Below are 24,188 nucleotides of genomic sequence, written 5' to 3'. Positions count from 1 at the left end.
GAGCTTTACTCTGTATCTAACCCCGTGCTGTACCTGCCCTGGGAGTGATTGATGGGGACAGTGGAGACGGACCTTGTGTGTTCCTTTCTCTATTTCTGTGACTTTGACCGGAATGGATGTGAATGATCTTTGCACTGAAATGATCTGTACCTGAGTGTGTGTTCACTATTTCAGGTGACTGCTGGCTGTTAGCAGCTATTGCCTCTCTGACTCTCAATGAGGAGATATTGAACAGAGTTGTTCCCAGTGGACAGTGCTTTGGGCCCGGCTATTGTGGAATCTTCCATTTCCAGGTAAGAGATATCCCCACTTTGTTCTTCATTCAATTGCATTGATCTATTCGCCTCTGGCACATCATTCTCCTTCTTATTGAGTCCCAGGAGCTCACCTCCTTGTTTTTGGCCTCACATTTGTGAGATTGTACAAATGTCCAGCATGTCAAGAGTTAATGTTATGTTAAGCCGGGTGGCACACGGCGCAGTGGTTAGCACTGGGACGACGGCGCTATGGACCCGGGTTCGAATGCCGGCCCTGGGTCACTGTCCGTGTGGAGTTTGCACATTGTCCCTGTGTCTGCGTGGGTTTCGCCCCCACAACCCAAAGATGTGGTGGTTAGATGGGTTGGCCACGCTAAATTGCCTTTTAATTGGAAAAAAAAAATTGGTTACTCTAAAAAAAATGTAATGTTAAGCCGAGCCACTAGAGGGAGCTAAAGGGCAGTACTATATATTGCAATGGTCTTGGGCTTCTGGGGGAGTGTGGATCAGAGATGAAGGAGACAAAATTAGCAGTGTATTGCAGAGTTAGTTAGTGGATTGGGATAGTGTTAGTGAGTCTGGTTTAATTTTTATATATATATGTTTACTATTTAGAATAGGAGTCGAACGCTAATTTAGTAGACTTAATAAAATTAGTTTAGTTCTTTTCAAGAGCTTTGTATTTCTTTGTGATTACGATACCTTCCATCCTGGAATACACCCACAAAGATCACAACAATCTTTATCCACATTAAACTGCATCTGCCATTCATGTGCCCACTCACTCAACCTGTCCGAATCACACTGAGGGATCCCTGTATCCTCCTCACAGCTCACCCTCCCACACAACTTGGTGTCATCTGCAAATTTGGAGATATTACATTTTGTTCCCTCATCCAAATCATTAATATATATTGTGAATAGCTGGGGTCCCAGCACCAACCCCTGTGGTACCCCACTAGTTACTGCCTGCCAATTTATGCTCCATGAGGGAGGCTGGGAAAATGACTCGTTAATGGGCAGCACGGTGGCACAGTGGTTAGCACAATTGCTTCACAGCTCCAGGGTCCCAGGTCGATTCCGGCTTGGGTCACTGTCTGTGTGGAGTCTGCACATCCTCCCCGTGTGTGCGTGGGTTTCCTCCGGGTGCTCCGGTTTCCTCCCACAGTCCAAAGATGTGCAGGTTAGGTGGATTGGCCATGATAAATTGCCCTTAGTGTCCAAAATTGCCCTTAGTGTTGGGTGGGGTTACTGGGTTATGGGGATAGGGTGGAGATGTTGACCTTGGGTAGGGTGCTCTTTCCAAGAGCTGGTGCAGACTCGATGGGCCGAATGGCCTCCTGCACTGTAAATTCTATGAAAAGTTAATTTCCCCACCACTGACATAAAGCTCACCGGCCTGTAGTTCCCTGGATTATCCTTGCTACCCTTCTTAAACAAAGGAACAACATTGGCTATTCTCCAGTCCTCCGGGACATCCCCTGAAGACAGTGAGGATCCAAAGATTTCTGTCAAGGCCTCAGCAATTTCCTCTCCAGCCTCCTTCAGTATTCTGGGGTAGATACCATCAGGCCCTGGGGACTTATCTACCTTAATATTTTTTAAGACACCCAACACCTCGTCTTTTTGGATCACAATGTGACCCAGGCTATCTACACCCCCTTCTCCAGACTCAACATCTACCAATTCCTTCTCTTTGGTGAATACTGATGCAAAGTATTCATTTAGTACCTCGCCCATTTCCTCTGGCTCCACACATAGATTCCCTTGCCTATCCTTCAGTGGGCCAACCCTTTCCCTGGCTACCCTCTTGCTTTTTATGTACGTGTAAAAAGCCTTGGGATTTTCCTTAACCCTATTTACCTGGTGGTCACCCATTCCCTCCCTGCCTGCGGAGTCTGAGCCTGCGGAGTCTGAGCCTGCGGAGTCTGAGCCTGCGGAGTCTGGGCCTGCGGAGTCTGAGCCTGCGGAGTCTGAGCCTGCGGCGTGACCACCTCTCGATACGTGCTGTCCACGATGCTCTGTGACTCGCGGATGCTCCACGGTGTCTCCAGCTGCCGCTCCAGCTCTGAACCCTGAGCTTCCAGGAGCTGCAGCTGGAGACACTTCCTGCACACATGCTGATCCCGGGGACTGGAACTGTCCCCGGATTCCCACATGGAGCAAGAGGAGCACAACAACGCTTTAGAACATAGAACATTGCAGCGCAGTACAGGCCCTTCGGCCCTCGATGTTGCGCCGACCTGTGAAACCACTCTAAAGCCCATCTACACTATTCCCTTATCATCCATATGTCTATCCAATGACCATTTGAATGCCCTTAGTGTTGGCGAGTCCACTACTGTTGCAGGCAGGGCATTCCACGCCCTTACTACTCTCTGAGTAAAGAACCTACCCCTGACATCTGTCCTCTATCTATCTCCCCTCAATTTAAAGCGTGCTAGACATCACCATCTACCAATTACAGTCCTCGCAGAATATGAACTACACAACAGATTTTTAAACCAAAAAAGTGAACAAAGTTGTAAAGACTTACTGACCTTGCATAGATAGAATATACAGAGCAGAAGGAGGCCATTCGGCCCATCGAGTCTGCACCGGCTCTTGGAAAGAGCACCCTACCCAAGGCCAACACCTCCACCCTATCCCCATAACCCAGTAACCCCACCCAACACTAAGGGCAATTTTGGACACGAAGGGCAATTTATCACGGCCAATCCACCTAACCTGCACATCTTTGGACTGTGGGAGGAAACCGGAGCACCCGGAGGAAACCCACGCACACACGGGGAGACCGTGCAGACTCCGCACAGACAGTGACCCAAGCCGGATTCGAACCTGGGACCCTGGAGCTGCGAAGCAACAGTGCTAACCACTGTGCTACCGTGCTGCCCCTACTTGTTTTAAAAATTATTTTATACACAGCAACACTTTACATTTAATATTTACAGCTCCTATGGTTCTTATATACATATCGGTGTTGTCTGTCTTCCTACCCCCCTTCCTTTCTCGCCCCCACCCAGGCCCCTCCTTGGTATTCCCCCTCTTTCGATCAGTTTGTACTGGCCCCTATTCTCCCCTTTACCCCCCCCCCTTCCGTTTATGTTTTCAGCTGCCTGCCTTGGGGATTTGGGGGAGAGGGGGGCCGCGTTTCAGCCCCTCCCCCTCCCTCCGTGCTTCTCCCTGTAGTTCCCCTAAGCTCCCTCCTCTCTTCACCCCCCCCCCCCCCCGTCCCCCCCCGTCCCCCGTCCCCCCACCAGAGTTGTGTGTCCTTGTCTGGCTTCTCCCATCTCTCACTGCCCCCCCCCCTACTCACTGTTGGCTTCGGACAGGGCTTGGGTCAGGCGGGCGAGGTGTCCCCGTGCTTTGAGGAAGGCTTCTTCCGCCCCCCGGAGGGTGTATTTGATCTCCTCCAATTGGAGAAATGCCGCCAGGCCCGCAGCTGTGGGTGGTGCTGCTGATCAGCAGCTTCCTCGCGGACCAATCAGCGCTCTCTCTCTCTCGTGGCCTCTTCCCCCCAGTCCCACCCAACTCTCACTCCGCCAATCAGCGCTCACAGATGAATGTGTCTGCTGCTCAGGGTGGCCGACAGGCCACGCCCAGTTGTTTCGCTCCTTCCCCAAACGGGTGGAGTTTTGGGAATCGCTTTGCGACGACAATGTCAGAGACTGTGGGGCTGAAAGTGGCACCAAGCCCTTGGGTGGCGCTATTCGGCGTCTCGGAGGACCCGAGAGTGCAGCTGGGGAGAGAGGCCGACATGTTAGCCTTTGTTTCCCTGTTAGCCTGGAGGAGGATCGCGTTAGGGTGACCAGCCCATGATTTGGACGAGGGAACTAAATGTATTATCTCCAAATTTGCAAATGATACAAAGTTGGGTGGGAGGGTGAGCTGTGAGGAGGATACAGAGGTACTTCAGCGGGATTTGGACAGGCTGAGTGAGAGGCCACATGCACGGCAGATGCAGTATAATGTGGATAAATGTGAGGTTATCCGCTTCGGGAGCAAAAATAGGAAGGCAGATTATTATTAAATTGAGAGAGGCGGATACTCAGCGAGACCTTGCTGTCCTCGTGCATCAGTTGCTGAAAGTAAGCACGCAGGTACAGCAGGCAGGAAAGAAGGCAAATGGTATGTTGGCCTTCATAGCGAGAGGATTGGAGTCTAGGAACAGAGATGTTTTACTGCAATTGTATCGGGCATTGGTGAGGCCACACCTGGAGTATTGTGCCCAGTTTTGGCTCCCTGATCTGAGGAAGGATGTTCTTGCTATGGAGGGAGAGCAGCGAAGGTTAACCAGACTGATTCCTGGGATGGCGGGACTGTCATATGAGGAGAGACTGAGTCGGTTAGGATTATATTCATTAGAGTTTAGAGAATGAGGGGGTCTCATAGAAACTTACACAATTCTACCAGGATTAGACAGATTCAGAAAGAACGTTCCAGATGGTGGGGGAGTCCAGAACGAGGGGTCATAGTTTGAGGATAAGGGGTAAACCTTTTAGGACTGAGGTGAGGAGAGATTTCTCCACCCAGAGAGCGGTGAATCTGTGGAATTCACTCCCACACAAAGTAGTTCAGGCCAACACATTGTAATTTGAAGAAGGAATTAGATTTGTTCTTGGGGCGAAAGGGCTCGAGGGATATGGGGGAAGGCGGGATCAGGGTATTGAACTTGATGATCAGCCATGATCACAATGATTAGTGGAGCAGGCTCGAAGGGCCGAATGGCCTCCTCCTGCTTCTATTTTCTATGTATGTTTCCATGTAATAGTCGTTTTAAAATCTCCACATATTCTCAATGAGACATCAAGTTTCAGTATAGGGACTATTGGTGTTGCCCCATCACTTGTAGTAACTGGATGAACAACTCCTGTTTGAACAAACTTCTCTCGTTCTTGTTCGACCTTTGGCCTGATGGCCTAAGACCGTAAGGATAGAGGATTGGTTAATTAATAGAAAGCAAAGAGTGGGGATTAATGGGTGTTTCTCTGGTTGGCGATCAGTAGCTAGTGGTGTCCCTCAGGGATCAGTGTTGGGCCCACAATTGTTCACAATTTACATAGATGATTTGGAGTTGGGGACCAAGGGCATGTGTCCAAGTTTGCAGACGGCACTAAGGTAAGTGGTAAAGCAAAAAGTGCAGAGGATACTGGAAGTCTGCAGAGGGATTTGGATAGGTTAAGTGAATGGGGCTAGGGTCTGGCAGATGGAATACAATGTTGACAAATGTGAGGTTATCCATTTTGGTAGGAATAACAGCAAAAGGGATTATTATTTAAATGATAAAATATTAAAACATGCTGCTGTGCAGAGAGACCTGGGTGTGCTAGTGCATGAGTCGCAGAAAGTTGGTTTACAGGTGCAACAGGTGATTAAGAAGCCAAATGGAATTTTGTCCTTCATTGCGAGAGGGATGGAGTTTAAGACTTGGGAGGTTCTGCTGCAATTGTATAAGGTGTTAGTGAGGCCACACCTGGAGTATTGTGTTCAGTTTTGGTCTCCTTACTTGAGAAAGGACGTACTGGCACTGGAGGGTGTGCAGAGGAGATTCACTAGGTTAATCCCAGAGCTGAAGGGTTGGATTACGAGGAGAGGTTGAGTAGACTGGGTCTGTACTCGTTGGAATTTAGAAGGATGAGGGGGGATCTTATAGAAACATATAAGATTATGAAGGGAATCTATAGGATAGATATGGGCAGGTTGTTTCCACTGGTGGGTGAAAGCAGAACTAGGGGGCATAGCCTCAAAATAAGGGGAAGTAGATTTAGGACTGAGTTCAGGAGGAACTTCTTCACCCAAAGGGTTGTGAATCTATGGAATTCCTTGCCCAGTGAAGCAGTTGAGGCTCCTTCATTAAATGTTTTTTAAGATAAAGATAGATAGTTTTTTGAAGAATAAAGGGATTAAGGGTTATGGTGTTCGGGCCGGAAAGTGGAGCTAGATAGTTTTTTGAAGAATAAAGGGATTAAGGGTTATGGTGTTCGGGCCGGAAAGTGGAGCTGAGTCCACAAAAGATCAGCCATGATCTCATTGAGTGGTGGAGCAGGCTCGAGGGGCCAGATGGCTGACTCCTGCTCCTAGTCCTTATGTAAGACCATAAGACATAGGAGCAGAATTAGGCCACTCAGCCCATCGAGTCTGCTCCACCATTCAATCATGGCTGATATTTTCTCGTCCCCATTCTCCTGCCTTCTCCCCATAACCCCTGATCCCCTTATTAATCAAGAACCTATCTATCTCTGTCTTAAAGACACTCAGTGATTTGGCCTCCACAGCCTTCTGCGGCAAAGAGTTCCACAGATTCACCACCCTCTGGCTGAAGAAATTCCTCCTCATCTCTGTGTTTAAGGATCGTCCCTTTAGTCGGAGATGGTGTCCTCTGGTTCTAGTTTTCCTACAAGTGGGAACATCCTCTCCACGTCCACTCTATCCAGGCCTCGCAGTATCCTGTTAATTTCAATAAGATCCCCCCTCATCCTAAACTCCAAGGAGTACAGACCCAGAGTCCTCAACCGTTCCTCATACGACAAGTTCTTCATTCGAGGGATCATTCTTGTGAACCTCCTCTGGACCCTTTCCAAGGCCAGCACCTCCTTCCTTAGATACGGGGCCCAAAACTGCTCACAATACTCCAAATGGGGTCTGACTAGAGCCTTATACAGCCTCAGAAGTACATCCCCGGTCTTGTATTCTAGCCCTCTTGACGTGAATGCTAACATTGCATTTGCCTTCCTAACTGCCGACTGAACCTGCACGTTAACCTTTCGAGAATCGTGAACAAGGACTCCCAAGTCCCTTAGTGCTTCTGATTTCCGAAGCATCTCCCCATTTAGAAAATAGTCCATGTCTCCATTTCTCCTCCCAAAGTGCACAACCTCACACTTTTCCACATGGTATTCCATCTGCCACTTCATTGCCCACTCTCCTAGCTTGTCCAAGTCCTTCTGCAGCCCCCCTGCTTCCTCAATACTACCTGTCCCTCGACAGATCTTTGTATCATCGGCAAACCTATCAACAGAGCCTTCAGTTCCTTCTTCCAGATCATTAATGTATATTGTGAAAAGTTGTGGTCCCAGCACAGACCCCTGAGGCACACCACTAGTCACCAGCTGCCATCCTGAAAAGACCCCTTTTTCCCACTCTCTGCCTTCTGCCAGTCAGCCAATCCTCTATCCATGCCAGGATCTCACCCTGAACACCATGGGCTCTGAACTTATTTAACAGTCTCCTATGTAGCACCTTGTCAAAAGCCTTCTGGAAATCTAAATAAATCAAGTCCACTGGTTCTCCTTTGTCTAACTTCCTTGTTACTTCCTCAAAGAACTCTAACAGATTTGTCTGACGGGACATCTCTTTGACGAAGCCGTGCTGACTCAGTCCTATTTTACCGTGCACGTCCAAGTACTCCGCGATCTCATCTTTAATAATGGACCAATCTTACCAATGGCCGAAGTCAGGCTAACCGGCCTATAATTTCCCGTCTGCTGCCTCCCTCCCTTCTTAAACACGGTGTTACATTGGCCACTTTCCAGTCCTCTGGGACCCTTCCTGCCTCCACAATCTCCTTCTTTTCGAACCCTGGGGTGTAGTCCATCCGGGTCCAGAGCTGGTTTAGCTCAAGTGGTTGGTTTAGCTCAATGGGCTAAACAGCTGGTTTGTGATGCAGATCAAGGCCAGCAGCGAGGGTTCAATTCCCGTACCCGCTGAGAATTCTGAATTCTCCCTCTGTGACCCGAACAGGCGCCGGAATGTGGCGACTAGGGGATTTTCACAGTAACTTCATTGCAGTGTTGATGTAAGCCTACTTGTGACAATAAATTTATTTATTTATTTAAACAGACCTTTCAGTTTCCCCAGAACCTTCTCCTTAGTAATGGTCACTGCACTCACCTCTGCCCCCTGGTTCTGGAGCTCTGGCATCCCACTGGTGTCTTCCACCGTGAAGACTGATGCAACGTAACTATTCAGTTCCTTTGCCATTTCTTTGTTTCCTATTATTACTTCTCCAGCCACGTTTTTCATTGGTCCAATGTCTATTTTTGCTTCACTCTTACCTTTTATATATTGAAAGAAACTCTTCCTATCTTCTTTTATATTACTAGCTAACTTGCGCTCATATTTCATCTTCTCCCCTGCTTATTGCTTTTTTAGTTGTCCTCTGCTCACTTTTAAAGGCTTCCCAATCCTCTGGTTTCCCACTAATCCTCGCCACTTTGTCTGCTCCCTCGTCAGCCATGGATGCCTAGTCCTCCCCTCAGCATGTTTCCTCCTCCTTGGGATGAATTTCTGTTGTGCCTCCCCAATAACCCCCAAAAACTCCTGCCATTGCTGTTCCACTGTCTTCCCTGCTCGGCTCCTTCTCCAATCAACTCTGGCCAGCTCCTCCCTCATGTCTTTGTGTAGTTAGCCTGATTTAATTAGCTCGGTCTCTCGGTCTCCCTCGCTTTTTCTGTATTGCTGTCATTTTCTCTTCCTCCATGTCTCTCTCTCTCAACCTCTATCTCTCTCTGTCACTCTTTCACTATCTTGTCTCTCTCTGTCTGTCTCTCTTTCTGTCTGTCTGTCTCTCTTTCTGTCTGTCTCTCTTTCTGTCTGCCTGATGAAGAGACTGTGTGAAGAGACCTGATAGAGGTCTACAAAATTATGAGGGCATAGACAGAGTGGATAGTCAGAGGCTTTTCCCAGGGTAGAGGGGACAATTACTAGGGGGCATAGGTTTAAGGTGAGAGGGGCAAGGTTTAGAGTAGATGTACGAGGCAAGTTTTTTACGCAGAGGGTAGTGGGTGCCTGGAACTCGCTACCGGAGGAGGTAGTGGAAGCAGGGACGACAGGGGTATTTAAGGGCATCTTGACAAATACATGAATAGGATGGGAATAGAGGGATACGGACCCAGGAAGTGTAGAAGATTGTAGTTTAGTCGGGCAGCATGGTCGGCACGGGCTTGGAGGGCCAAAGGGCCTGTTCCTGTGCTGTACATTTCTTTGTTCTTTGTTCTTTGCTGTCTCCCTGCCTGTCTGTCTCTCTGCCTCTCTGTCTGTCTGTCTGTCTCTCTGTCTGCCTGCCTCTGTCTGCCTGTCTCTCTGTCTGTCTCCCTCTTTCTCCCTCTGTCTGTCTCCCTGCCTGTCACCCTGTCTGTCTGTCTGAATTGAACCCGGGTCCCTGGTGTTGCGAGGCAGCAGTGTTAACCACTGTATCACTCCCTGCCCCATTTGTCTCCCTCTCTGTTTCTCTGTCTGTTTCACTATGTTTCTCTCTCTCTGTCTGTCTGTCTCTCTCTCTCTCTCTCTCTCTATGCCACAGATTGAAGATAAGAGGCAGAAGGTGTCGAGGGGACGTAAGGAAGAATGTTTTTACGCAGAGGGTAGCGGGAGTCTAGAATTCGCTGCTCGAGTTGGTGGTGGAGGCAGAGACCCGAACCTTTTAGAAATTACCAGGATCTCATAGAATTTACAGTGCAGAAGGAGGCCATTCAGCCATCGAGTCTGCACCGGCCCTTGGAAAGAGCACCCTACCCAAGCCCACACCTCCACCCTATCCCCATAACCCAGTATCCCCACCCAACACTAAGGGCAATTTGGACACTAAGGGCAATTTAGCACGGCCAATCCACCTAACCTGCCGTCTTTGGACTGTGGGAGGAAACCGGAGCACCCGGAGGAAACCCACGCACACACACAGAACCGAACCTGGGACCCTGGAGCTGTGAAGCAATTGTGCTATCCACAATGCTACCGTGCTGCCCGATCTGCACCTTAAGTGCAGTAAACTACAGGGCTATGGACTGTGTGAATGAAGGTGGGATTAGAAAGGGGGCAGCAGGATGGCCTCAGGCAGACATGAACAAGATGGGCCGAATGGTCTCCTGTGCCGTAACTTTTCTATGGTGCTGCAGTCCGTTTCCATTCCACAGACAGGCTGAAGAGCGTGATCCAGTTTGCGTGGGTTTCTGATGACAGTAACAGGGCTGTGCAGCTGTTTGCCACTCTGGGTGAGGTGGGGGTAGGACAGTAGGTTTGTTGCTGACAGTTTATTTTCCCGTTGTGTCCCTGTGCAGTTCTGGCAGTTTGGGGACTGGGTCGATGTGGTGATCGATGACCGACTGCCCACCAAGGACGACGAGCTGATGTTCGTCCATTCAGCGGAAAACAATGAATTCTGGAGCGCGCTGCTGGAGAAGGCCTACGCCAAGTAAGACCGAGCACTCCCCTCAAACCCTCAAACCCTCACACCCTCACACCCTCACACCCTCACACCTCACACCCTCACACCTCACACCCTCACACCCTCACACACCTCACACCCTCACACCTCACACCTACACCCTCACACCTCAAACCCTCACACCTCACACCCTCACACCTCACACCCTCACACCTAACCCTCACACCTCAACCTCACACCCTCACACCCTCACACCTCACACCTCAAACCCTCACACCTCACACCCTCACACCTCACACCCTCACACCTCACACCCTCACACCTCACACCCTCACACCTCACACCCTCACACCTCACACCTCACACCCTCACACCCTCACACCCTCACACCTCACACCCTCACACCCTCACACCCTCACACCTCACACCCTCACACCCTCACACCCACCCTCACACCTCACACCCTCACACCTCACACCCTCACACCCTCACACCCTCACACCCTCACACCCTCACACCTCACACCCCACACCTCACACCTCACACCCTCACACCTCACACCCTCACACCCTCACACCTCACACCCTCACACCCACCCTCACACCCTCAAACCCTCACACCCTCACACCTCACACCCTCACACCCTCACACCCTCACACCCTCACACCCTCACACCTCACCACCCCACACCCTCACACCCTCACCTCAAACCCTCACACCTCAAACCCTCACACCTCACACCCTCACACCTCACACCTCACACCCTCACACCTCACACCCTCACACCTCACACCTCACACCCTCACACCTCACACCTCACACCCTCACACCTCACACCCTCACACCTCACACCTCACACCCTCACACCCTCACACCCTCACACCCTCACACCCTCACACCTCACACCCTCACACCTCAAACCCTCACACCTCAAACCCTCACACCCTCACACCCTCACACCCTCACACCCTCACACCTCACACCCTCACACCCTCACCCACCCTCACACCTCACACCCACACCTCACACCTCACACCCTCACACCCTCACACCCCACACCCTCACACCTCACACCTCACACCCTCACACCTCACACCCACACCTCACACCTCACACCCTCACACCCTCACACCCTCACACCTCACACCCTCACACCCTCACACCTCACACCCTCACACCCTCACACCTCACACCCTCACACCTCACACCCTCACACCCTCAAACCTCACACCCTCACACCCTCACACCTCACACCCTCACACCTCACACCTCACACCTCACACCCTCACACCTCACACCCTCACACCTCACACCCTCACACCTCACACCCTCACACCTCACACCTCACACCTCACACCTCACACCTCACACCTCACACCCTCACACCCTCACACCTCACACCCTCACACCTCACACCTCACACCTCACACCCTCACACCTCACACCCTCACACCTCACACCCTCACACCCTCACACCCTCACACCCTCACACCCTCACACCCTCACACCTCACACCCTCACACCTCACACCCTCACACCTCACCCTCACCCTCACACCTCAACCTCACACCTCACACCCTCACACCTCACACCCTCACACTCACCCTCACACCCTCACACCCTCACACCTCACACCTCACACCTCACACCCTCACACCTCACACCCTCACACCCTCACACCTCACACCCTCACACCTCACACCCTCACACCTCACACCCTCACACCCTCACACCCTCACACCCTCACACCCTCACACCCTCACACCTCACACCCTCACACCCTCACACCCTCACACCCTCACACCCTCACACCCTCACACCCTCACACCTCACACCCTCACACCCTCACACCTCACACCTCACACCCTCACACCTCACACCCTCACACCTCACACCCTCACACCTCAACCCCCACACCTCACACCCTCACACCCTCACACCCTCACACCTCACACCCTCACCCTCACACCTCACACCTCACACCCTCACACCTCACACCCTCACACCCTCACACCCTCACACCTCACACCCTCACACCCTCACACCCTCACACCTCACACCTCACACCCTCACACCCTCACACCCTCACACCCTCACACCCTCACACCCTCACACCCTCACACCCTCACACCCTCACACCCTCACACCCTCACACCCTCACACCTCACACCCTCACACCCTCACTCCACCTCACACCCTCACACCCTCACACCTCACACCCTCACACCCTCACACCTCACACCTCACACCCTCACACCCTCACACCTCACACCCTCACACCCTCACACCCTCACACCTCACACCTCACACCCTCACACCTCACACCTCACACCCTCACACCCTCACACCCTCACACCTCACACCCTCACACCTCACACCCTCACACCCTCACACCTCACACCCTCACACCTCACACCTCACACCCTCACACCTCACACCTCACACCCTCACACCCTCACACCCTCACACCCTCACACCCTCACACCCTCACACCCTCACACCCTCACACCCCACACCTCACACCCTCACACCCTCACACCCACCTCACACCCTCACACCCTCACACCCTCACACCCTCACACCTCACCTCACACCCTCACACCTCACACCCTCACACCTCACACCCTCACACCTCACACCCTCACACCTCACACCTCACACCCTCACACCTCACACCCTCACACCCTCACACATCACACCCTCACACCCTCACACCTCACACCCTCACACCCTCACACCTCAAACCCTCTCACCTCACACCCTCACACCCTCACATCAAACCCTCACACCCTCACACCTCACACCTCACACCTCACACCTCACACCCTCACACCCTCACACCTCACACCCTCACACCCTCACACCCTCACACCCCCACACCTCACACCCTCACACCCTCACACCTCACACCCTCACACCTCACACCCTCACACCTCACACCCTCACACCTCACACCCTCACACCTCACACCCTCACACCTCACACCCTCACAGCCTCACACCTCACACCCTCACACACTCACACCTCAAACCCTCACACCTCACACCCTCACACCCTCACACCTCACACCCTCACACCCTCACACCCTCACACCCTCACACCTCACACCCTCACACCCTCACACCCTCACACCTCACACCCTCACACCCTCACACCCTCACACCTCACACCCTCACACCTCAAACCCTCTCACCTCACACCCTCACACCCTCACACCTCAAACCCTCACACCCTCACACCTCACACCTCACAACTCACACCCTCACACCCTCACACCCTCACACCCTCACACCTCAAACCCTCACACCCTCACACCTCACACCCTCACACCCTCACACCTCACACCCTCACACCCTCACACCCTCACACCCTCACACCTCAAACCCTCACACCCTCACACCTCACACCTCACACCTCAAACCCTCACACCTCAAACCCTCACACCTCACACCCTCACACCCTCACACCCTCACACCCTCACACCTCAAACCCTCACACCTCAAACCCCCACACCCTCACACCCTCACACCCTCACACCTCACACCCCCACACCTCACAACCTCACACCCTCACAACTCACACCTCACACCTCACACCTCAAACCCCCACACCTCACACCCTCACACCCTCACACCCTCACACCTCAAACCCCCACATCTCACACCCTCACACCCTCACACCCTCACACCTCACACCCTCACACCTCAAACCCTCACACCTCACACCTCACACCCTCACACCCTCACACCCTCACACCCTCACACCTCACACCCTCACACCTCAAACCCCCACACCTCACACCCTCACACCCTCACACCCTCACACCTCACACCCCCACACCTCAAACCCTCACACCTCACACCTCTAACCCTCACACCTCTAACCCTCACACCTCTAACCCTCACACCCTCACACCCTCACACATCTAACCCTCACACATCTAACCCTCACACCTCAAACCCTCACACCTCAAACCCTCACACCTCAAACCCTCACACCGAGCATTCCCCTCAAACACTCCCAGGACAGGTACAGCATGGGGTTAGATACAGAGTAAAGCTCCCTCTACACTGTCCCCATCACGCACTCCCAGGACAGGTACAGCACGGGGTTAGATACAGAGTAAAGCTCCCTCTACACTGTCCCCATCAAACACTCCCAGGACAGGTACAGCACGGGGTTAGATACAGAGTAAAGGTCCCTCTACATTGTCCCCATCAAACACTCCCAGGACAGGGACAGCATGGGGTTAGATACAGAGTAAAGGTCCCTCTACATTGTCCCCATCAAACACTCCCAGGACAGGGACAACGCAGGGTTCGATACAGAGTAAAGCTCCCTCTACATTGTCCCCATCAAACACTCCCAGGACAGGGACAACGCAGGGTTAGATACAGAGTAAAGCTCCCTCTACACTGACCCCATCAAACACTCCCAGGACAGGGACAGCACGGGGTTAGATACAGAGTAAAGCTCCCTCTACACTGTCCCCATCAAGCACTCCCAGGACAGGTACAGCACGGGGTTAGATACAGAGTAAAGCTCCCTCTACACTGTCCCCATCAAATACTCCCAGGACAGGTACAGCACGGGGTTAGATACAGAGTAAAGCTCCCTCTACACTGTCCCCATCAAACACTCCCAGGACAGGGACAACGCAGGGTTAGATACAGAGTAAAGCTCCCTCTACACTGTCCCCATCAAACACTCCCAGGACAGGTACAGCACGGGGTTAGATACAGAGTAAAGCTCCCTCTACATTGTCCCCATCAAACACTCCAGGACAGGGACAACGCAGGGTTAGATACAGAGTAAAGCTCCCTCTACACTGACCCCATCAAACACTCCCAGGACAGGGACAGCACGGGGTTAGATACAGAGTAAAGCTCCCTCTACACTGTCCCCATCAAGCACTCCCAGGACAGGTACAGCACGGGGTTAGATACAGAGTAAAGCTCCCTCTACACTGTCCCATCAAACACTCCCAGGACAGGTACAGCACAGGGTTAGATACAGAGTAAAGCTCCCTCTATACTGTCCCCATCAAACACTCCCAGGACAGGTACAGCACGGGGTTAGATACAGAGTAAAGCTCCCTCTACACTGTCCCCATCAAACACTCCCAGGACAGGTACAGCGCGGGGTTAGATACAGAGTAAAGCTCCCTCTACACTGTCCCCATCAAACACTCCCAGGACAGGTACAGCACGGGGTTAGATACAGAGAAAAGCTCCCTCTACACTGTCCCCATCAAACACTCCCAGGACAGGGACAACGCAGGGTTAGATACAGAGTAAAGCTCCCTCTACACTGTCCCCATCAAACACTCCCAGGAGAGGGACAACGCAGGGTTAGATACAGAGTAAAGCTCCCTCTACATTGTCCCAACAAACACTCCCAGGACAGGTACAGCACGGGGTTAGATACAGAGTTAAGCTCCCTCTATACTGTCCCCATCAAACACTCCCAGGACAGGAACAGCACGGGGATAGATACAGAGTAAAGCTCCCTCTACACTGTCCCCATCAAACACTCCCAGGACAGGTACAGCACGGGGTTAGATACAGAGTAAAGCTCCCTCTACACTGTCCCCATCAAACACTCCCAGGACAGGTACAGCACGAGGTTAGATACAGAGTAAAGCTCCTCTACACTGTTCCCATCAAACACTCCCAGGACAGGGACAGCACGGGGTTAGATACAGAGTAAAGCTCCCTCTACACTGTCCCCATCAAGCACTCCCAGGACAGGTACAGCACGGGGTTAGATACAGAGTAAAGCTCCCTCTACACTGTCCCCATCAAACACTCCCAGGACAGGTACAGCGCGGGATTAGATACAGAGTAAAGCTCCCTCTACACTGTCCCCATCAAACACTCCCAGGACAGGTACAGCACGGGGTTAGATACAGAGTAAAGCTCCCTCTACACTGTCCCCATCAAACACTCCCAGGACAGGTACAGCACGGGGTTAGATACAGAGTAAAGCTCCCTCTACACTGTCCCCATCAAACACTCCCAGGACAGGGACAACGCAGGGTTAGATACAGAGTAAAGCTCCCTCTACACTGTCCCCATCAAACACTCCCAGGACAGGGACAACGCAGGGTTAGATACAGAGTAAAGCTCCCTCTACATTGTCCCCATCAAACACTCCCAGGACAGGGACAGCACGGGGTTAGATACAGAGTAAAGCTCCCTCTACACTGACCCATCAAACACTCCCAGGACAGGTACAGCACGGGGTTAGATACAGAGTAAAGCTCCCTCTACACTGTCCCCATCAAGCACTCCCAGGACAGGTACAGCATGGGGTTAGATACAGAGTAAAGCTCCCTCTACACTGTCCCCATCAAACACTCCCAGGACAGGTACAGCGCGGGGTTAGATACAGAGTAAAGCTCCCTCTACACTGTCCCCATCAAACACTCCCAGGACAGGGACAACGCAGGGTTAGATACAGAGTAAAGCTCCCTCTACACTGTCCCCATCAAACTCTCCCAGGACAGGGACAACGCAGGGTTAGATACAGAGTAAAGCTCCCTCTACATTGTCCCCATCAAACACTCCCAGGACAGGGACAGCACGGGGTTAGATACAGAGTAAAGCTCCCTCTACACTGTCCCCATCAAACACTCCCAGGACAGGTACAGCACGGGGTTAGATACAGAGTAAAGCTCCCTCTACACTGTCCCCATCAAGCACTCCCAGGACAGGTACAGCATGGGTTAGATACAGAGTAAAGCTCCCTCTACAATGTCCCCATCAAACACTCCAGGACAGGTAGAGCGCGGGGTTAGATACAGAGTAATGCTCCCTCTACACTGTCCCCATCAAACACTCCCAGGACAGGTACAGCACGGGGTTAGATACAGAGTAAAGCTCCCTCTACACTGTCCCCATCAAACACTCCCAGGACAGGTACAGCACGGGGTTAGATACAGAGTAAAGCTCCCTCTACACTGTCCCCATCAAACACTCCCAGGACAGGTACAGCACGGCGTTAGATACAGAGTAAAGCTCCCTCTACACTGTCCCCATCAAACACTCCCAGGACAGGTACAGCACGGGGTTAGATACAGAGTAAAGCTCCCTCTACACTGTCCCCCATCAAACACTCCCAGGACAGGTACAGCACGGGGTTAGATACAGAGTAAAGCTCCCTCTACACTGTCCCCATCAAACACTCCCAGGACAGGTACAGCACCGGGTTAGATACAGAGTAAAGCTCCCTCTACACTGTCCCCCATCAAACACTCCCCGGACAGGTACAGCACGGGGTTAGATACAGAGTAAAGCTCCCTCTACACTGTCCCCATCTAACACTCCCAGGACAGGTACAGCACGGGGTTCGATACAGAGTAAAGCTCCCTCTATACTGTCCCCATCAAACACTCCCAGGACAGGAACAGCACGGGGATAGATACAGAGTAAAGCTCCCTCTACACTGTCCCCATCAAACACTCCCAGGACAGGTACAGCACGAGGTTAGATACAGATTAAAGCTCCTCTACACTGTTCCCATCAAACACTCCCAGGACAGGTACAGCACGGGGTTCGATACAGAGTAAAGCTCCCTCTATACTGTCCCCATCAAACACTCCCAGGACAGGAACAGCACGGGGATAGATACAGAGTAAAGCTCCCTCTACACTGTCCCCATCAAACTCTCCCAGGACAGGTACAGCACGGGGTTAGATACAGAGTAAAGGTCCCTCTACACTGTCCCCATCAAACACTCCCAGGACAGTTACAGCACGGGTTAGATACAGAGTAAAGCTCCCTCTACACTGTCCCCATCAAATACTCCCAGGACAGGTACAGCACGGGGTTAGATACAGAGTAAAGCACCCTCTACACTGTCCCCATCAAACACTCCCAGGACAGGTACAGCACGGGGTTAGATACAGAGTAAAGCTCCCTCTACACTGTCCCCATCATACACTCCCAGGACATGTACAGCACGGGGTTAGACACAGAGTAAAGCTCCCTCTACACTGTCCCCATCAAACTCTCCCAGGACAGGTACAGCACGGGGTTAGATACAGAGTAATGCTCCCTCTATACTGTCCCCATCAAACACTCCCAGGACAGAAACAGCACGGGGATAGATACAGAGTAAAGCTCCCTCTACACTGTCCCCATCAAACACTCCCAGGACAGGTACAGCACGGGGTTAGATACAGAGTAAAGCTCCCTCTACACTGTCCCCATCAAACACTCCCAGGACAGGTACAGCACGGGGTTAGATACAGAGTAAAGCTCCCTCTACACTGTCCCCATCATACACCCACAGGACATGTACAGCACGGGGTTAGATACAGAGTAAAGCTCCCTCTACACTGTCCCCATCAAACACTCCCAGGACAGGTACAGCACGGGGTTAGATACAGAGTAAAGCTCCCTCTACACTGTCCCCATCAAGCACTCCCAGGACAGGTACAGCATGGGGTTAGATACAGAGTAAAGCTCCCTCTACACTGTCCCCATCAAGCACTCCCAGGACAGGTACAGCATGGGGTTAGATACAGAGTAAAGCTCCCTCTACAATGTCCCCATCAAACACTCCCAGGACAGGTAGAGCGCGGGGTTAGATACAGAGTAATGCTCCCTCTACACTGTCCCCATCAAACACTCCCAGGACAGGTACAGCACGGGGTTAGATACAGAGTAAAGCTCCCTCTACACTGTCCCCATCAAACACTCCCAGGACAGGTACAGCACGGGGTTAGATACAGAGTAAAGCTCCCTCTACACTGTCCCCATCAAACACTCCCAGGACAGGTACAGCACGGCGTTAGATACAGAGTAAAGCTCCCTCTACACTGTCCCCATCAAACACTCCCAGGACAGGTACAGCACGGGGTTAGACACAGAGTAAAGCTCCCTCTACACTGTCCCCCATCAAACACTCCCAGGACAGGTACAGCACGGGGTTAGATACAGAGTAAAGCTCCCTCTACACTGTCCCCATCAAACACTCCCAGGACAGGTACAGCACCGGGTTAGATACAGAGTAAAGCTCCCTCTGCACTGTGCCCCATCAAACACTCCCAGGACAGGTACAGCACGGGGTTAGATACAGAGTAAAGCTCCCTCTACACTGTCCCCATCTAACACTCCCAGGACAGGTACAGCACGGGGTTCGATACAGAGTAAAGCTCCCTCTATACTGTCCCCATCAAACACTCCCAGGACAGGAACAGCACGGGGATAGATACAGAGTAAAGCTCCCTCTACACTGTCCCCATCAAACACTCCCAGGACAGGTACAGCACGAGGTTAGATACAGATTAAAGCTCCTCTACACTGTTCCCATCAAACACTCCCAGGACAGGTACAGCACGGGGTTCGATACAGAGTAAAGCTCCCTCTATACTGTCCCCATCAAACACTCCCAGGACAGGAACAGCACGGGGATAGATACAGAGTAAAGCTCCCTCTACACTGTCCCCATCAAACACTCCCAGGACAGGTACAGCACGGGGTTAGATACAGAGTAAAGGTCCCTCTACACTGTCCCCATCAAACACTCCCAGGACAGTTACAGCACGGGTTAGATACAGAGTAAAGCTCCCTCTACACTGTCCCCATCAAATACTCCCAGGACAGGTACAGCACGGGGTTAGATACAGAGTAAAGCACCCTCTACACTGTCCCCATCAAACACTCCCAGGACAGGTACAGCACGGGGTTAGATACAGAGTAAAGCTCCCTCTACACTGTCCCCATCATACACTCCCAGGACATGTACAGCACGTGGTTAGATACAGAGTAAAGCTCCCTCTACACTGTCCCCATCAAACTCTCCCAGGACAGGTACAGCACGGGGTTAGATATAGAGTAATGCTCCCTCTATACTGTCCCCATCAAACACTCCCTGGACAGGAACAGCACGGGGATAGATACAGAGTAAAGCTCCCTCTACACTGTCCCCATCAAACACTCCCAGGACAGGTACAGCACGGGGTTAGATACAGAGTAAAGCTCCCTCTACACTGTCCCCATCAAAAACTCCCAGGACAGGTACAGCACGGGGTTAGATACAGAGTAAAGCTCCCTCTACACTGTCCCCATCATACACTCCCAGGACATGTACAGCACGGGGTTAGATACAGAGTAAAGCTCCCTCTACACTGTCCCCATCAAACACTCCCAGGACAGGTACAGCACGGGGTTAGATACAGAGTAAAGCTCCCTCTACACTGTCCCCATCAAACACTCCCAGGACAGGTACAGCACGGGGTTAGATACAGAGTAAAGCTCCCTCTACACTGTCCCCATCAAACACTCCCAGGACAGGTACAGCACGGGGTTAGATACAGAGTAAAGCTCCCTCTACACTGTCCCCATCAAACACTCCCAGGACAGTTACAGCACGGGTTAGATACAGAGTAAAGCTCCCTCTACACTGTCCCCATCAAACACTCCCAGGACAGGTACAGCACGGGGTTAGATACAGAGTAAAGCTCCCTCTACACTGTCCCCATCAAACACTCCCAGGACAGGTACAGCACGGGGTTAGATACAGAGTAAAGCTCCCTCTACACTGTCCCCATCATACACTCCCAGGACATGTACAGCACGGGGTTAGATACAGAGTAAAGCTCCCTCTACACTGTCCCCATCAAACACTCCCAGGACAGGTACAGCACGGGGTTAGATACAGAGTAAAGCTCCCTCTACACTGTCCCCATCAAACACTCCCAGGACAGGTACAGCACGGGGTTAGATACAGAGTAGAGCTCCCTCTACACTGTCCCCATCAAACACTCCCAGGACAGGTACAGCACGGGGTTAGATACAGAGTAAAGCTCCCTCTATACTGTCCGCATCAAACACTCCCAGGACAGGTACAGCACGGGGTTAGATACAGAGTAAATCTCCATCTACACTGTGCCCATCAAACACTCCCAGGACAGGTATAGCACGGGGTTAGATACAGAGTAAAGCTCCCTCTACACTGTCCCCATCATACACTCCCAGGACATGTACAGCACGTGGTTAGATACAGAGTAAAGCTCCCTCTACACTGTCCCCATCAAACTCTCCCAGGACAGGTACAGCACGGGGTTAGATATAGAGTAATGCTCCCTCTATACTGTCCCCATCAAACACTCCCTGGACAGGAACAGCACGGGGATAGATACAGAGTAAAGCTCCCTCTACACTGTCCCCATCAAACACTCCCAGGACAGGTACAGCACGGGGTTAGATACAGAGTAAAGCTCCCTCTACACTGTCCCCATCAAAAACTCCCAGGACAGGTACAGCACGGGGTTAGATACAGAGTAAAGCTCCCTCTACACTGTCCCCATCATACACTCCCAGGACATGTACAGCACGGGGTTAGATACAGAGTAAAGCTCCCTCTACACTGTCCCCATCAAACACTCCCAGGACAGGTACAGCACGGGGTTAGATACAGAGTAAAGCTCCCTCTACACTGTCCCCATCAAACACTCCCAGGACAGGTACAGCACGGGGTTAGATACAGAGTAAAGCTCCCTCTACACTGTCCCCATCAAACACTCCCAGGACAGGTACAGCACGGGGTTAGATACAGAGTAAAGCTCCCTCTACACTGTCCCCATCAAACACTCCCAGGACAGTTACAGCACGGGTTAGATACAGAGTAAAGCTCCCTCTACACTGTCCCCATCAAACACTCCCAGGACAGGTACAGCACGGGGTTAGATACAGAGTAAAGCTCCCTCTACACTGTCCCCATCAAACGCTCCCAGGACAGGTACAGCACGGGGTTAGATACAGAGTAAAGCTCCCTCTACACTGTCCCCATCATACACTCCCAGGACATGTACAGCACGGGGTTAGATACAGAGTAAAGCTCCCTCTACACTGTCCCCATCAAACACTCCCAGGACAGGTACAGCACGGGGTTAGATACAGAGTAAAGCTCCCTCTACACTGTCCCCATCAAACACTCCCAGGACAGGTACAGCACGGGGTTAGATACAGAGTAGAGCTCCCTCTACACTGTCCCCATCAAACACTCCCAGGACAGGTACAGCACGGGGTTAGATACAGAGTAAAGCTCCCTCTATACTGTCCGCATCAAACACTCCCAGGACAGGTACAGCACGGGGTTAGATACAGAGTAAATCTCCATCTACACTGTGCCCATCAAACACTCCCAGGACAGGTATAGCACGGGGTTAGATACAGAGTAAAGCTCCCTCTACACTGTCCGCATTAAACACTCCCAGGACAGGTACAGCACGGGGTTAGATACAGAGTAAATCTCCCTCTACACTGTCCCCATCAAACACTCCCAGGACAGGTACAGCACGGGGTTAGATACAGAGTAAAGCTCCCTCTACACTGTCCGCATTAAACACTCCCAGGACAGGTACAGCACGGGGTTAGATACAGAGTAAATCTCCCTCTACACTGTCCCCATCAAACACTCCCAGGACAGGTATAGCACGGGGTTAGATACAGAGTAAAGCTCCCTCGACACTGTCCCCATCAAACACTCCCAGGACAGGTATAGCATGGGGTTAGATGCAGAGTCAAGCTCCCTCTACACTGTCCCCATCAAACACTCCCAGGACAGGTACAGCACGGGGTTAGATCCAGAGGAAAGCTCCCTCTACACTGTCCCCATCAAACACTCCCAGGACAGGTACAGCACGGGGTTAGATACAGAGTAAAGCTCCCTCTACACTGTCCCCATCAAACACTCCCAGGACAGGTATAGCACGGGGTTAGATACAGAGTAAAGCTCCCTCTACACTGTCCCCATCAAACACTCCCAGGACAGGTATAGCATGGGGTTAGATGCAGAGTAAAGCTCCCTCTACACTGTCCCCATCAAACACTCCCAGGACAGGTACAGCACAGGGTTAGATACAGAGTAAAGCTCCCTCTACACTGTCCCCATCAAACACTCCCAGGACAGGTACAGCACGGGGTTAGATCCAGAGGAAAGCTCCCTCTACACTGTCCCCATCACTCTATCATGTTGATGCATTCCCTCCCCTCTCTCTCTTCTGTTGACACATTCGTACTCACTCTCACTCTCTTCTTCCCCCTCTGTCCCTCATGTCGACGCACCCGCTCCCCCTCTCTTTCTCTCTCTTCCCCTCGTCTCTCTTTCTCTCCTTGCCCCTTGGGGTGAATCTCTCTCCCTCTCTTTCTCTCACCGTCTCACACACTCCCTCCCTCATGTATAATTACTGATAATTCACCCGTGCGCTGTGTTATGCTATTCACCCTGTGGGCTCGACCTATGGGCATTGTGTGGCTTCACCCACAGGGGAATGTACGGGCTCCGCCCATGGCTCCACCCCCTTTACAGGAAGTATAAAGGCAGCTGACCTGCGGGGCCGCCTTCAGTGTTGTACCGGTCACAGGCAGGCTCAGTTCTAAGCTGATTAAAACCACGGTTTACTTCTCCACGTGTCTCAGAGTGAATTGATGGTCACATCATCACTCGCACTCACTCTCCATCTCTCTCTCTCTCTTGTAGTGAATCGTGTTCTGGATCCGTGCAACACAGACAGGCCACCAACACTTAAAATAGTGCAACACTATTTTATTAAGCTAGAGACTGTTGAACATACTTTCACTGTGGGTTAACACGATGTTAGATTAAACTAAAGACCTATGCCTGTCCGAACCAGTCTATGCACTCAGCACATGGTGAAGATCTGTGCTGTAAGCTGTAAGCTCTGTCCTTGTAGGAGGCTGCATCCCGAATGAGCGGGAATGCTGATGCCCCCTGTCTTTATAGTGAGTGTGCTCTAA

General features: G+C 51.9%; 1 protein-coding gene across 1 annotated transcript in view; it reads left to right on the top strand.

The window, feature by feature from the left end:
- LOC140411514 (calpain-2 catalytic subunit-like) overlaps positions 1-24,188 on the top strand; it is a 244,484-nt gene that overhangs the window by 48,123 nt on the left and 172,173 nt on the right. Inside the window, exons 3-4 of the mRNA XM_072500600.1 lie at positions 175-293; positions 10,313-10,446. Of these exons, the coding sequence (XP_072356701.1) occupies positions 175-293; positions 10,313-10,446 (253 nt within the window). The remainder of the gene's footprint in view (positions 1-174; positions 294-10,312; positions 10,447-24,188) is intronic.

This window comes from Scyliorhinus torazame, chromosome 4 (assembly GCF_047496885.1).
Source record: "Scyliorhinus torazame isolate Kashiwa2021f chromosome 4, sScyTor2.1, whole genome shotgun sequence".
In the NCBI taxonomy this organism is placed as follows: Eukaryota; Metazoa; Chordata; class Chondrichthyes; order Carcharhiniformes; family Scyliorhinidae; genus Scyliorhinus; species Scyliorhinus torazame.
This window is presented reverse-complemented; position numbering and strand designations above follow the sequence as displayed.